Raw genomic sequence first — 16,000 nt, forward strand, 5'->3', positions numbered from 1 at the left:
GATCTGAAGATGCATCCCTCCTTACTGTGGGGTCACCTACATGTCCCTCACTGGATTCTGATTGGACCTTTGCACACTCACCTCTCATGGAGTCTCAGTCCTGGGGTGAACTCCCTCCCTGAGGTCCTCCAGTGAGCGGCATGCAGAGGACAAATTTTTCTTTTCCTTTGTCCCTAGGGTATCGCCATCTTCCTGCTGAGACCCTCGGATCTGCAGTCCATCCTGTCAGATGCTTGGTTTCACTTTGTCTTGTAAGTAGGTCTTTCCTCTTGGTCACACCTCAAAGGCAGGGCCCAAGTCCTCTGTTGTGGCTGCCATGTCCCTCCACCATTTCACCATGTCCAGACCTTCTGCCACGGTTACATACCAGGGATCTCCTCTGTCGCGTCTAGTAAGAAGGGCACACAGATGTGCCACATAACTGTGGAGTGGATCAGAAACCCTCAGGACAGCACCTACCATCTGGTGAGAGTGATGGCTGACTCCATCCACTCTGTCACAGAGCCTCAGGTGGCAGGCAGCATAGACAAAGCATGAAAAGGCGTACCGGTTCTGCTGTCTTGTTTACAAAGTGATATTCCAGGGCAGCCCCTCCTAGTTGCTGGGACCTCAAAGTTGCCATCTGGGACCTAGCATATCAGGACTGGAAGGCACCTGAGAAATCACTGAGTCTCATGTACAGATCCCCTGAAGCTCCCAGAGCTAGGAACTGAGTCACCAGCAGTCACATGGCACTTCAGTGACACTCCAGTAGAAGTCCCAGCTCACTAGTCATTTTACTCCCAACTGATGCACATTTGATGGCCACAGGGCCCCAGGCAGAAAGCCCAGCTCAGCAGCCTCTCTGAATGAGGTCAAGTGCAGCTAACATCAAAGGCTCATGTGACCTCTGTCACTAAATGAACAGAGGCTGATTCAGCTTTACTGCCATGGTAATGGGATAGAATCTGCAGCTTGGAATGAAGAATGCTAAGCTCCACAGACTGGAGTCTCTCTTCTGAGCATTTAAGAGGCTGGGTCTATGGGATCTTGAATCTGGGCCTAATGTTTCCAAATATCTATATATTTTATTAAGTATGTACCTGCCTTCCAGAGACATGAACCCAGTTCTTTATCCCTGTGGGCAAATGGGATACCCAGATACTGCAAAATCAATGGGCCAAGCGCAATACTGCCCCACATGCAAGTTGCATACACATCTGTCACCTTTGAGGAAGCATGATTCCAGAGAAGAATGTATTTATACAACAACTAATTTCAGTGCTTTGTCCTGTTCTTGTGCTTCCTTTTTTTTTTGGTTTTTAGTTGTTGATGGATCTTTATTTATTTATGTGGTGCTAAGAATTGAACCCAGTGCCTCACACATGCTAGGCAAGCACTCTACTACTGAGCCACAACCCCAGACCCCTTCTTTTGCTTCATAATTGTTTTGTTTGCATAGAGAAAGATGGAGACATTCTTCCTCATTTCATTCCCAAATGCAGTTGATCAATCAGACTTTTTTTTCTCCACCCTGACAGATAAACATACTTGCTGAGTCCTAATTTTGGTTAGACATTTTATAATTATGTAAAATGTCAGATGTTATAAGCAAGAGAGTGTTTTCAACCTGATGTTGGCAAAGTATATGCACTGTTTATGAGTATATGGTCTTATATTGTGGTATATATTATACTTTAAGAATATAATTGTTGTAAAGTACACATAAAAGTTATAATCTTGACCATTTTTAAGGGTACAGCTCAAAGTTGTGAAGTACATTCAGCTGGCTGTACAACCAATCTTGCAAAACTGAAACTCTGTACCTAGTAAATAATAATTTCCTTTTCCCCCAACACCTTGGCCACTACCCTTCTATTTTCCATCTCTGTAAATTTGATTAGTCTAAATACTTTATGTAAGTGGAATTATATAAGATTTGTCCATACATCTAAACTCCAGCACTGTAGAGGACATCGCTACATGCAACTCAGGGCCAATCGTGGCCTGGTTGTGATTGACAGGGACTTAAAAAAAAATACAGCAGGGCATGATGGTGCATACCTCCAGTGGCAGAGACAGGAGGATCACAACTTCAAAGCAAGTCAGCAAGTTAGTGAGGCCCTAAGCAACTCAATAAGACCATGTCTCTAAATAAAATACAAAAAAGTGGCTGGGGATGTGGTTCAGTAGTTGAGTGCCCCTGGGTTCAATCCCCAGTAATAAATATATATATCCTTCCTATCTTACAGGATTTTCATGAGGAGGCAATGAGAAAATGAGTATGAAAGAGCTGATACTGTTACTATATTTATTGCCCATCAGCCCAACTCATGTGTATGAGCATTTTTCATTCTTTTCAGTATTTTGTAAAGATGGTTATTCTCAACTTCATTTTCCCCATACCGCTTTATCTTCATGGGTGTGAGACATGAGACCAATTCAAAATTAAGTGAAATATGGCATTTAGTGAATTATTTATTTGATTTAGGTGATTCCCAGAATATCTTCCTTCACTGTGGCAAGCCTTCTTGAGGGGCCAAGAAAAGGCCACTATGCCAGGCACAGGTGACACATTAAATATCGTAAAATGTTTTATGATATGTAGCTAAGGTGGCTCTAATATTTTTCTTTCTAAAGTTTACTTTATATTAATTATATGTTAATCATAGCAATCCCCTATAGACCCCAGTTTTTTTTGTTTTTTTTTTTTTTTGAGGGGAAGGTTACATTACTAATCAAGTCCTTGTTCTTTTTCTCAGCCAAAAGAGGAAATACCAATCATGTTTTTCAGTTTGATGGGGTGTAAAATCCTGGGCTGTGCCATTCACTTTGCATTTAGGGGATTAAAGCCTTGCTTCCCTGGAGTTGTGTACTGTGTGACCCAGGAAGCCTTATGTGGCAGCCCTGGGTGAAATACTCCATAGACAGCCTCCAAGTCATTGATCTGATGTATTAAGGAAATACTATCTTCCCAGCACTGGACTGTGTTTGTGTCTGTGTTGGGGTTGGGGGTATAAAGAAGGTCTCTATGGGTAAGTTATGAGTCTCTTTTGAAGGCAATATATGTGGAAATACAGGGGTATTAAAAGGTTTGGGGAGTCCCTAAGCAGTCGATTCCCTTCAGACTGTGCCTGCATGGGGTATGCAAATGCAGGCCTTGCAGATGTGCCCTGGTCCAGTTGCCTTGGTGCCCCCAGGGCTTGTAGGCTCCTCTCCCAGCACCATGGCCTTGGTCATCTCGGTCTTCAGAGTTTCCCCACTGCCCCTTCCCACTTGCTCTTCCTGTTGGAGCAGTAACTGTATTTGGTACACCATTCCTGCCCCAGTGGCATCTAGTGGTCTCCAGGGTCATCTTCTGTGGTCTCTAAGACAATCTGCTCTTCTGAGGAAGCCCTTTAGGATGGCTTCACACTCATCAGATCAATCTCATGTATCCAACAAGACTGATCGACTTCTTCAGTCTTCAGTTACGGATACTTCAAAGAACAAGACACTCTCCCTGCTCCCTTAGAGCTTTTGCAGTTTAAGTAAACAGATATTTGACTGCCCTCTACCCCAGTTTCATAAATTAGTACTTTTGCAGTTGTGGTACGTGCTAGTCTGATATAAAAGTTAGTGTATTTGTATAACAGAGGGGCCTAACCTAGGCTGGATCACACCTGAGGACAAGTGTCATCTGGGTCAAGGGATAAGAGGGTGAGGCAGACTTTCAAGAAGTGAAAACACATGGGCAAAGACCCCCAGGTAGTAGGGAGCTTGATGCATCTGAGGTCTGGAGAATCAAGCCTGTGTGGCCCAACTGCTGGAGCAAGGAGCCAAGTGATAGTAACCCCCATGGCACAAGCATTATTATTATGCTAGAGGGGTGGCCATGCCCAGAGCATGTAGGGCTTGTCCCATCAAGGTAAGGCTTTGACACTTCATTTCAAGGGTAAAGAGAAGCCACCAAAATGTCTCACTCAGGGGAATTACTGAGTGGGAACATTTCCCTGTTTAATCCTATGGGATTAAAGGCTTAAAAGTATGTTTTATTTCTACTATTTTTCTCCAGCTGTCCTTTGAGATATAGTAACAGTCTGAAGAGTGTAGAATGGAGTGAGTTTCACTCAAGAGAGGTGGTGAGAAGACCCAGGAAGTGACTGAGGAAGAAGGAAAAAAGAAGGCAGGGAGATTGGTGGAATGTGGAGATGTTTAGGTAGAGAAGAGTATTTGGGCACAATACCCTCATTTATTCAACTAACCTATATTAGGCACTTAATAGATTGCAGTCTGAAAAAGACTCTGTTAATGTCCTTGAGATGGCATAGATGGAAGGAAGGGCAAAGGGACAACTAAGTCAGATAGAGACGAAGGCTTCATACCTAAAATGAGATTTGAGTTGCATTTTGAAGGAAACACAGGAATTAACTAGAGTAAGGCCTGAGGTGGGTGGGTGGCAGGGGAAGATGGTAAACATGCAAGAAGGTAGGAAGAAAATTTTAGGGAGAAGAATCAGTTTGGGTGAAGGTGTTCAGGAATAAAACAACACAAAGTGCCTTGGAACAGAGAGAATGGGAATGGAGATGAATCTAGAGAGGTTGTCGGGGAGGATAGGAGCTCTTTTGTGCTAGGTTTGAACTGAGTGCTAGGCACTGAGCTAATGCTCATATGCATTAACTTGCTTAATCCTCACAGTAACCCCCACAGCAGAAGCATTATTATTATGAGCCCTCCTACTTTATACATGAGAAAACAAAGCTAGCAGATAGTTAGAAGTAATAAAAAATAAAACTGAAAATGACTAACTACCCAGCCATTGTTGTAGATTAAGAAAAAAAAAATCACATCTAATTAAAAACACTGAAGACTATAACAATAGAGTCAGGAAATATTAGGCTCAATAGAAATTATGAATCCCCAAACTGAAACCACAGCGATCCAAATGACACATTATAAATTTTACAAATTACTAAAACTCGATGGAAGGATAAAGTTTCCTTGCCAAAATTTGCATCTGAAAAAACTGACCCTGAGGATTTGGACTCAATATTAAAAAAACAACAGAACATTCATAAGGAAGGATACTGGGTAAAACTTATGTGCTAAAGAAGATTGACACATTTTTACTACAACATTCGAAGGGAAGTTTATTCTAATGAAAATATTTTTGGCAAAGTACACAATGATTTTTCTAGTACAAAATTTAGAAATCATTTAATTGTGCTCTATAAAACAATGAATATGGAGTGAAATTGGCTTAGTGGAGTTGGCCTTGGAAGAATGAAAACATTTATGTATCTATGTAAGTCCCCTATAATATTTTTGGTAAAACATTTGAAGCCATAAACATGTTTCTTTGGGGTTCAAATCATAGGATAAAGTTTTTCCTTCCTTGGCTGCTATGACCTAAAAGAAGGGAGGAGGAGGGCCTTGAGAATGGGGCTGGGAGGGAGGCAGTGTTTTGCCAGAGGTCCTTTGAGGACAAGAATCATGGGAGGTGAGGGATTTCAGCTTTAAAAAAAAAAAAATGGGAGAATTTCTTGAAAGGGTGTGTTTGCAAACCAGAGACATGGATTAGGGTTCTGATTAGACATGGATTAGGTTGTGTTTCTATTAGTGTCCTCTGTCCTCTGTTATGAGTCTTAACCACCTAAGCTGACAGCTACTGGAGTCCAAAGATCTCCTCACACTTTGGCTGGGAGTAAGAGTGAGTGTTCATTCAAAAACAGGAGTAGCAGATGAGAGGAATTTGACTCTTCCTAATTGTCCATGCTGAGAAGGACAGGTAGCTTCTCAAGGCTAGTGTAAGACATCAGTGTTTCTAGATGTATTTGTCACCTTTATAATCAGCCCTCATTTCTCTTCAACATGTCATCTGAAGAATAGCAGCTAAAATCTACTATGGATATCACAGTTATTGCTAGTTCATGGACTGAATACTTAATATAGTGTCATTAACTCAATCATGAAAAATTTAAAAATAGTCTGCACCATTAGTTTTTAGTGGCTCTTAAACATTACTTGAAAACATACATTTAATGCCATGTTCAAGTTAATAACTTTGCACATAGTAGCTATATCTTTTATACATTGAAAGTGAAAGCTGTTTTAAAGAATATTAAATTATCAAAGTGTAAATGTATAAAAATCTATGCAGAAATAGGAAGCATACTTCTTTGAAGAAGCTATCTACATAAAATATGATAACTTTAAAAGACATTCATTAATTTATTCTTTTCTTTAAGACACTGGTGTGAATGTCTACTGCTTGGGGACTGGGTCAGATGCTATGAACATGAACTTGAATAAGGCACAACTCTGTTCATGAGGAGCGTACAGACTGGTCTGTTTTCAAGATTCCCCACAAAAAGTGAGCTAGCACTGATTTCTAGTGGAAAGAAGAGCGAATACTTTTTGCATTGAGAGTGACTTTTGTTGTCTTTGCGAAAGCTTCTTTCTTTTCATAATAAGCAGCCTCATTCACAAACACCGGGTACACAGTACAGTCTCCGCCCAACAGGATAGTCTTTCCGTCAAGAGTCACAAACATGGGGTCCCCAGGGTGCAATGGTTTCCAGTCTTGATCCTCTCGGAAGACAGTTAAAATAATAAATTACAAAATTTTCATGTCAGATTCTAGATGATTAACAAATACCATTCTGTTCTTTAAAAAGTGATCCTTTAAGGGTGTCCTGAGAGGCATTCGAGAAACCTGACTCCATTGGAACCATGTAACTGTTTGGGGCAGCAGTTTTAAGAGTTTCTCTGTTAATTTTTATAGTTGACATGTGTAATTAGAGTTTCTCTGACACCAAGTTTGCCTTGAATGTGGCCAAAGAGGTTTATAATATTAAGAGGAAAAATAAATTTCACATCCACCTAAGTGCACATTCTACTTTATGCCATCTGAAGTCAAATTCTGTTCAGGAAATATTCATTCAGAGCCTTCTGTTTGCAAGACATTCTACTGTTGGGGACATAAAAATGAGTCACATGTATTTGCACACAGGGAGACTTTATTCTGATGAGAACTGGTGAGTGGTTTTGGGAAAAGTCTAAGACGAAGTGTATATACTCCAGGTGTGTCCCCACATTATGTTAACAACTGTGTTATCTGACAGGTCCTGCCCCAGGGATTTGGCCCTTTAATCGAAGGATGTTCCAATGTTGTCCGATCATAGGAAGTCTAGAACAGTTCTTCTCCAACTTGGATGTACTTATAAATCATCTGAGGATTTTGCTAAAATGCAGATTTTGATGCTAAGGATCAGGGTGGTGCCTTGAGATTCTGCATTTCTAATATTTTCTAGAAGCACTTGCATCACCCAGGAGTTTGTTAGAAAAGCAAAATTTTGTTCCCCTCTGCAGACTTACTAAATCAAAATCTTCATGTTAACAAATTGTCAGAGTTTACATGTTAAACTCTATTACAGAGGAATTTCACATGTAGAATGTTGAAGTACGCAAAGCACTGCATGCATCTCAGTAATTGTCTCAACTCTAGCCATACATTAGAATCACTTGGGATATTAATATATATTTACATGGGAACAGGGCTGGTCCCATCTCAGATACATCAAATCAGAATCTAAAGTGTGGCTTTATTTTTAATAAATACATTTTTATTAAAATTTTATTTTAAAAATCTATATATAGTAAAATTCATTAATTTTATGTGCAGTTGTAAATTTTGATATATACATAGCATAGTCATATAACCTATAGCTTTGTAATAAAAACATCTATGTTATCACCCATCTCCTCCAATCCCTCATGCTTCTCAATTTTCTAGTTCACTCTTCTCTTTTCTTTCCCTCCCTTCCTTTCTTCCTTTCTTTTCCTTCCTTCCTTTCTTTCTGTAAGTCCCAGGTGATTTCTGTAAGCCTGGTTGAGAATGCTGCTCTGAACAAGTGCTTTTCAGGCAGAGATATGCCCAGAATTACTGAAGGAACTTCCCTGCCCATTGGTTGGTTGCATCTGCAGAGGTTCCCGTGTAGTGCAGTGCTCCCCAGACCTGAGTCCTATGGAATCACCTGGTGAAGTCATTTGATTCCCTGTGTCCACCTTGTAAATTAAATCAGAACCTCTAGGGTTGGGACCTGGGAACCTGGACTTTTGAAAGGCTCCTCAGCTGGTTCTTACGTGGCCTGAGTTTGAGAAGCACTGCTTTAGTAGTTTGTGATGGGTTCCAAGCATCTGGGGAGAAAATCCCCTAGGTAATTCTGATAAGTAACCCCAATTAAGGTCCATCACTCTTAAGATCTAGACAGGTAGCTGGTCCCTGCCAGTGTCTCTGGCTCTAGGGCCAACATCCACTCTGCTCAGCTTATATTCCACTGACAGTGCTCTTCCTGCTATTCATCAAACCCTCCAAGTCTGTTCCAGCCCCAAGGCCTTTGCACTTATTTTCCATGTCTGGCTTCTCATCTTCCAGGTTCCTGTTTCAATGTCACTATTTCAGAGACTACTCCATTTAATTGGAACCCTTTGTTGTCCTCTGCTACATTGTTCTTTTCTTTCATAATACTTGTTACAGTTTGAAATGACCTGTTTATGTATTGCTTATTCAATTAATATGGAATTTCCAAGAGGACTTTGCCTGTCTTGAATCTCAGGGCCAAGAACAGGTTTAGTAGTCATTCAAAATATATACTGAGATAACTAACCAATCGATCTCTCCTTGTAGAACACCAAGTCATTCCTTATTGTCTATCAAATACAAATCTAAACTATTTTTCTAGACTTCTGAGACCTATCTCTAATGCTATTAGCTGCTGATCTCAATGTCACTTCTCAGTTCCCCAGAATTGCTTTTTTTCTCCTCAAGAGTATTAAATGTTGTGCCATCATCATCTTGGCCTGCGTCTCCTGTGCTGAGTGTTTTAGTCACCTACAAGGTTTTCTTCCTTTCTCTCCCTGAGTCTTTACCTCTCCTTTAAAACACCGCTGAAGGTGCCTTGCTCTGGTTTCTACCAGGATCCCATTAAATCACAAAGCAGGGATTACTCCCTGGTCTGTATTTGGGGCAGGATGATGTATAAAGTTACAAGTCCAGATGACAATTAGGGTCATTAAATGGGGATTTGAATTGGATCAGTGGTTTTCATCCATACAGTAAGATCAGTTTATCTCAGAGTAGAGTGCTGGCATTTTCATTTTTAGAAAGCTCTCTAGGTAGCCTGCAGTCAGGGCTGAAAGCCCCACACTAGGTAACCTCTCATCTCAGGTCTGAGAATATGTGGGACACTCCATGTGGGGAATGGGCATCTTAACTTTTTGGAATTGTTGCTCTGCCCTATCTTTCTCTTTGTCTTTTCCATACTAAACCTCCTGAGCCTCCCCCTTCTTCCTCCCTCACTCTGCCATCATGGATCAGTCCAGGCAGGGGGTGTACACAGATACCTCAGTTCTGAGGAGAGTCAGGGAATGGTGGCAGCAGTGCCCCAGAGAAACAGGTTCTGTCTTGCTCTAACTTAATTGGTTGTGACCACCGGGAGGTGGAAGTAATGTGGTCATCTGCAAGGACATTAGTTCTGTGGTTTTCATTGATAATTGTGGCTATGGGATGGCTCCAATTTCTGTCTCCATTTTCTTTTATTACAAAAGATATAACAGTTCCTAACCATTGCACTCGGAGAGGAATTTCACTTTTGTAAGAAGCCTTGTCTGACCACCCTTCTCCCACCTCTTTATTCTGTTACAGAATCTGGTTATCATCATTTCTAGACCATAGTTTAAATGTTTTTATATCTAGACTATAAATTCCATGAGACTATAGACTGTGTTCACTAATGTTTCCCCTGAGTCAATACAGGTTATACTCAACTAGTATTTATCCAGTAAAGGTCTGAATAGCTTCCTTCTATAGGTTGAATATAGGTAGTGTATCCCAATAGTTGAGGTGTTAAAGGCTTGGTTCCTAGGATGGCACTCCTGGGATGTGCTAGACCTTTAGGAGGTGGGGCCTTGTGGGAGGCCCTTAGGTCATTAAGGGTGTGCTCTTGAAGGAGACTGTAGGACCCAGCCTCTGAGCTGCTCTCTGCTTCCTGACCTCAGATGTGAGCAGTTTACTCTAACACACACTTCCCACTATTACCATTCAGTACCCAGACCAGAAGCCCAAAGCAACAGAGTTACCCAATCAATCTTCGACTGAGACTAAATAAAACCGTTCCATGTATAAATTAATTGCCTCAGGCATTTCATTTTAGTGATGGAAAGCTAATACACTTCTCTACACTGCAGTGGTTTTGTGAACATCAAATTAGCTAATGCATGTAAAATTCTGTAGGGACTGTGAACTTCTACTCAAAGGTAAAACATTATTAAAATATTTTCAATATTTTAAAGAAACAGCAGATTAGTTACCTGCAGATTAGGATGGATAACAGCAGTTATTTCTCCACTTTCATTCCTGGGATAATCAACCTTCTCCACTACTTTATAGACCTCAATAGCACAGGGAGGAAATTCTTTTCCTACAATAATAATAATATGTATTATAGCAACTAAAAAAAATCTTATAAAACAGGGAAGTTGATACTTTAAGGAAGAAAGGCAGGAAGAAGAATACCAACAACAAAATGAAGACAGTTACAAGGAGAACACATTAAGTTTAGTTAAAGATGTTCATAACAATATAAAGCCAAAAAGTTCTGCAATTATTCCTATCAGTGCACTGATGAACTGATGTAAAAAACAGAACATACAAAATCCAGTGTGGGAGAAAAGAGCTTAGGACTGCAAGTCAGGAGCTGAAGGTTCAAACTGCATGACTGGTGGCTGGGGTGTCTGAGTCTTCCATTCTGTGACCTTTAATCAGATTAGTGCGGGCTGTGTCTCACAATAGCCACACAGGGTTCCCAAAAGCCACTAGAGGGCATGTCCAAATGCATAAATCCTTTTCAAGCCTCTTTTGTGACACAAAAACAAGCCACCTGGGTAGCCCAGATTCAAGATGAGGGTGACTGATGCATGCAAAAATAATGAGAGCAGAGTGTCCTTGAGTTAATGTTCCCCAGCCTTGTGGTAGGGATCTATGGACTATGATTTGTAAACTGTTTTCCACTCAGGTTTGTGGCATTCTCCCTGGGGATATAATCTCTTAACATATTAGAGTTCCACGCTTACTATTTGAGAATTTCTTGTTGAATATGTTGTGACCTTCCCAATACTACTTCCATTAGACAGTAAAGAACCTGTCCTCATACAAAGTTGGTGAACAGCTCATTTTCGGTTTTTATGATTTTCGAGTCAAAGGATTGCCAAACACAGAAGAAGTTCCTGTGATCACAGGGGGCTACACAATCTGAGGCTAAGGAATTATGTTCCCCACAGACACTGAACTACATAGTAAATATGTCACCATAGTTATGTTTTGTCAATAATTTTATACTTATATGCATTCTAGCAAGTGATTATTATTAAAGTAAATTTGTATATCATATTCTGGTCTAAATTTTCTTTCTTTTAATCAATAATGTGTTTTGAAGATTCTTCCATGTTATTATTATTTGTTCACCAACTGATATACATTTGAGTCATGTCCATTGCAAACAAAGCTATAATAACCACCCTTAAGTACAAGCTATTGGGTATTCATGAGCTTGTGTTTCTTTGAAATGTGGAACAGCTGGACATAAGATTTGCACAATTTAATAAGTAGATATAGCAGATAATTATAAAATTACCCTTTAAAGTGTCTTAACCAATTCAAATATTTGTCAGCAGGGAATGAGAGTATCTCCTTTTCCTATACCAACACTTAATATCATCATATTCTATTTTCTCCAATCTAATGGGAAAAGTTGTTTCTCAATCTGATTTGCATTTCTCTGATTACTCATGATGTTGAACGTCTTTTCTACTTTAATAGAACATTTATATTTCCTACTCTGTCTTTGGTTTTTAAAATGGAGTTTAATAGGAAAATAGGATTTCATTTGGGTTGTTTATTTAGCAACTGTTTTTCTTGTATGTGTCTATTCTGGTTATTGAGGAATAGCTGAAGTGAATAAAAATTTGAAAAAACACCTAACATTCTGAGCACAAAAAATTCAACCTAAATTTCAATTACTACTTCAATGTTTAGTGGTTAAGTTTTAAACACATACACACACAATTAAGTAATGTACACTGGTGTGTGTGTGTGTGTGTGTGTGTGTATGTGTATAGATATATATATATCTATACACACACACTATATATATATATATAATATATGTATAGTATTGTTGTGGCTTGGATATGAGGTATCCCCCAAAAGCTCCTGTGTTAATGCAGGAATATTTCAAAGTGAAATGATTTGATTGTTAGAGCTGCAATCTAATCAGTTCAACCTGGTTTGAACAGGCTGACTGGGTGTTAACTGTAGACCGGTAGAGAGTAGCTGGAAGAACTGGGTCACTGGAAGTGTGCCCTGGAAGGGTTCATCTTCTCTGAGGCCCTTTCCTTCTCTCTGCTTCCCAGCTGCCATGTTCTGAGCAGCTTCCCTCCACCATGCCCTTCTGCCGTGATGTCTGCCTCACCTTGGCTCAGAGCAGTTGCTCCAACCAACCATGGACTAAAACTTTAAGAATGTGTCCAAAATAAAATTTTCCTTCTCTAAGTTGTTATTGTCAGATATTTTGGTCATAATAATGAAACCTAACACACAGATAAATATAAATACCCACAATTAAAAAAAAATACCCACAATTAAACAAAACAACCCTTACCCACTATTTACCTTCATTGAACTGATATATAAAATCAAGAGCATGTTTAATCATTTTTCTCATTTGATCCAAAATATCAGCTCTCAGAACACCCTGGGGTTGGGGACCAACTTCTATACCTAGGTACAGAAAGGAAAATAGTAATATTAGAATGTATTGTAAAATTAAGTGTTTTATTATATCTAGAACCCCATTATTAAAAATTATTTAAAAGTTCAGTAGCATCATCGAAAATATTTGAGACAGAATGTTAGGCACAAAATAAAGCAGAATATTTACATGTTTAAATATGCATAGTGATAAATGTAAAGTGAATAAAGGCTAGAAGAGAATAGGGAAAAAAATCACAGAGTTGTGTTTGAGTAGTTAGAACTCAGGGTTATTTTTTCTTAAATTTATTTCAATACGATTCAAATATTTAAATATCATAACATAGAAAAGAGGTAGACAAACCTGTATATGACAAAATAATAGGTGGCCACAAAGAGAAACTGTCACAGACCTAATGTTTAGCTTTCACAGGAGGAAAGACATCTAGTTGGTCATAGAAATCTAGCTAGATAAACTATGAATTTAAGTTAACATGCAACCTATGTGACTTCAGGACATTTTTATACTTAATATTAACCCATTCTGACAAGATAATGCAATGGTTCTTATTTTCTGTAGAAAAATTTGTATTTCCTCTAACCTCAATAAAACTATGCTTGTACTTCCAGGTCTGTTTCCTGTAGCTATCAAGCATCCATCCTTACACCTGCAGAATACTCCTCCACCTGCACAAGTCTCCCACAGAGTCATCCCTCCAGTCATTATTTTCTCCATTTATCAAACTGTTTAGTAAGTTTATCACCCACATTCATTCTCTTCCATCCAACTCAAATATATTCTTTTAACCCATCCTATTTTCACCCATTTCTATTACTTTCCAATTCAAAAAGCTCATTATGGTATACTGTGTAATTTTCTTGTGTATATGTACAGGCACTCATTTAAGTATATGATATCATAAGTGTGGCCAAGGCATGCCTCTGTGCATAAATGATTTGTACATATCAATGAAAATTGTGTTCACAGATATGTCTGTGTGCATTTTGTAGAAGACACTGCTGTTTGCCTACCCCAAATGTATTCCATTTTTCTCTCTTCTAATACAATCATACTTTTGGTTGAGTATCCAATTTTTAATGTGAATGAACTTTTCTTCAGCTTTAGAGTAAATATCAAATAGTTTAAGGCATTCATAATAGTCCAATTATCCTGATCATGTTATAGTTCAGTCACCTTGGCAATGGAATGCAAAAGTGGTCCTTGTACATAACTTATAGAAGTTTATATGAGCAATATTTTTATTATAAAATGTTGACTCAAAAAGAATGCCTAAGATCTTAAGTGCTTTTTTCCAATGTGTGTATGACATAATATATTTCAAATATAAAAGAGTAAAGTTGGAAGGAAAACATGCTAATATTTTTAATAATACTCCCTCATATTGAAATGTTTTAAAGCTTTGGTTCTATTTGTAAGGACCAAACTTATCAGCAGATATTTGTTCCTGTTAAAACAGCATTGCCCCAAAATATCATATTCTAAGGCTAGTCTCTCAAAGTTTGGAAGTCTTATACTTTTATTTGGTATCAAAGAGAACCATGATCTCTATTTTTTTTTAAATTTTTTTTAGTTGTAGTTGGACACAATACCTTTATTTTGTTTATTTATTTTTATGTGGTGCTGAGGATCGAACCCAGTGCCTCCCAAGTGCTAGGCAAGTGCTCTACCACTGAGCCACAACCCCAGCCCCTCTATTATTATTATTACTTTATAGTGCCAGGGATGGAACCCTGGATCTTATACATGGTAGGCAAACACTGTACCACTGAACTCTGTACCCACCCCTATCTCATATAGTAAGGTTTTGGTTTATTACATTTATTACAACTTTGTGCCTATATTTGAATATTTAGTTTTCTCCAATTATAATTAATAATTAATTTCTCTCCTTAATCATGAACCAAAAGTATCAAACAGGATAATTTCATTTGCTTATATTATTTGCCAACTTGGTCTTAAATTTACTCTTGGTTAAAGCCTATGAGATCTAACAAAAAAGATCTTAAGTTGTAATAGATATTTTAATTATAGTATAGTTTGCAAACAGTTAATTATGCTAGTGGGTCTCACAGGAAAGAGAATAAATTACTCCTACTATGGCCATGTATCCCTCTGTGCAGTAATGACCTGGTTAATGTTCCCTTCTCATTAGATACTAAGCTCTTTGAGGGATTCTGTGTGCCTATATCATCACTATTTTCCCAGAACCTAGCACAGTCCAATAAATGTCTTTTGAAAGTATAAATTTTAGAGTGATTAATTCTGTAGAGTGAAGCTAGACAGAAGGTTCTATAGAAGGTGACATTTCACTTAAGTCTTGGGAATGAGAAGAATCTGTCAGACTCATATGAAGGACCAAACCTAGGTAAAAATATAAATAGAACCAGAAAGCTACTCAGGGATATTGAGAAAATTAAGTATAGTGTCTGCCTGGGGTTAATTTAATTATTCTCTGATAATTATAAGACTTAATTATGTGCAAGGTAGCTATAAATATTCTTTAATTTTTCTTTGAGTTTCAGATAGGACATATTTTATTCAGCTATGCCAACAGACTTACCAACAGGATACTTGGCTACGGAAGAAATGGTTGTGTATTTCAGGGAAGGATGCTCAATGAGATAAACATAGCAGGGTAATGGATCCAAAGAAGTCTGAAAAGAATTTTTTAAAACATCTTTCTTATTATGTAAGGACCATATGTTTTGTTCTCTTTGCTGCTATGGAGTCAGTAATGCTTTCATATTCTTTGCTTCATCAACCAAGATTAGTCAGACAATTTATGGAACACTCTAAAATTCAATGTAATAGCTTTGAAAACATACAAATAAATTACATATGAAATTGAATTATATGCAGCCTTCTGGGTAAAATGTAAATTAAGCAATTCTTCAGAGCCATGACCAAAGAACAGGAAATAAATTTTCCTTCTGAATGGATTTGGTTATTTTTGTTTCATCATTGGTTCCCCTTACTATTCAGCTTATTTAGTCTCTTAAAGAGCTCTGTTTTTGCCCCTTTAATTCAGGTTCTACAAATGTCATGTGATTCCTCTTCATTCTGCTTATTTGAATGAAAATTTGATACAGGTCTCTTGGTTTAGATAACTGGGTATAACCTTCTGTCTTCTATGAGTGGCAATCAAAGCATTCAGCTACATAAGGATCTCCACCCAGAACCACTAGTATTTACTGTCCAGAGGTCAAGGGAAA

The 16,000-nt window shown here is 38.4% G+C and overlaps 1 protein-coding gene and 1 pseudogene across 8 annotated transcripts in view; one reads left to right on the forward strand and one right to left on the reverse strand.

Moving 5' to 3' along the window:
* Nucleotides 1–16,000, reverse strand: part of LOC107155184 (aspartoacylase-like) — a 104,684-nt gene that overhangs the window by 83,734 nt on the left and 4,950 nt on the right. For 4 of the 8 annotated variants that reach the window (XR_007343716.1, XR_007343717.1, XR_007343715.1 and 1 more), the window contains exons 3-6: nt 15,349–15,442; nt 12,689–12,796; nt 10,330–10,439; nt 82–388 (exon numbers count right to left, since the gene is read on the reverse strand). Coding sequence is in view for 3 of the 8 variants with exons in the window: in XM_015500972.2 (XP_015356458.1) it covers nt 6,350–6,547; nt 10,330–10,439; nt 12,689–12,796; nt 15,349–15,442 (510 nt within the window). In the remaining 5 variants the exon portion in view is untranslated. The other 4 variants (XR_007343720.1, XM_015500972.2, XM_015500974.2 and 1 more) reach the window with 4 other exon arrangements.
* The window catches only part of LOC125613168, an 84,952-nt pseudogene that overhangs the window by 12,399 nt on the left and 56,553 nt on the right, over nt 1–16,000 (forward strand).

Source organism: Marmota marmota, unplaced genomic scaffold (genome assembly GCF_001458135.2).
Source record: "Marmota marmota marmota unplaced genomic scaffold, marMar, whole genome shotgun sequence".
In the NCBI taxonomy this organism is placed as follows: domain Eukaryota; kingdom Metazoa; phylum Chordata; class Mammalia; order Rodentia; family Sciuridae; genus Marmota; species Marmota marmota.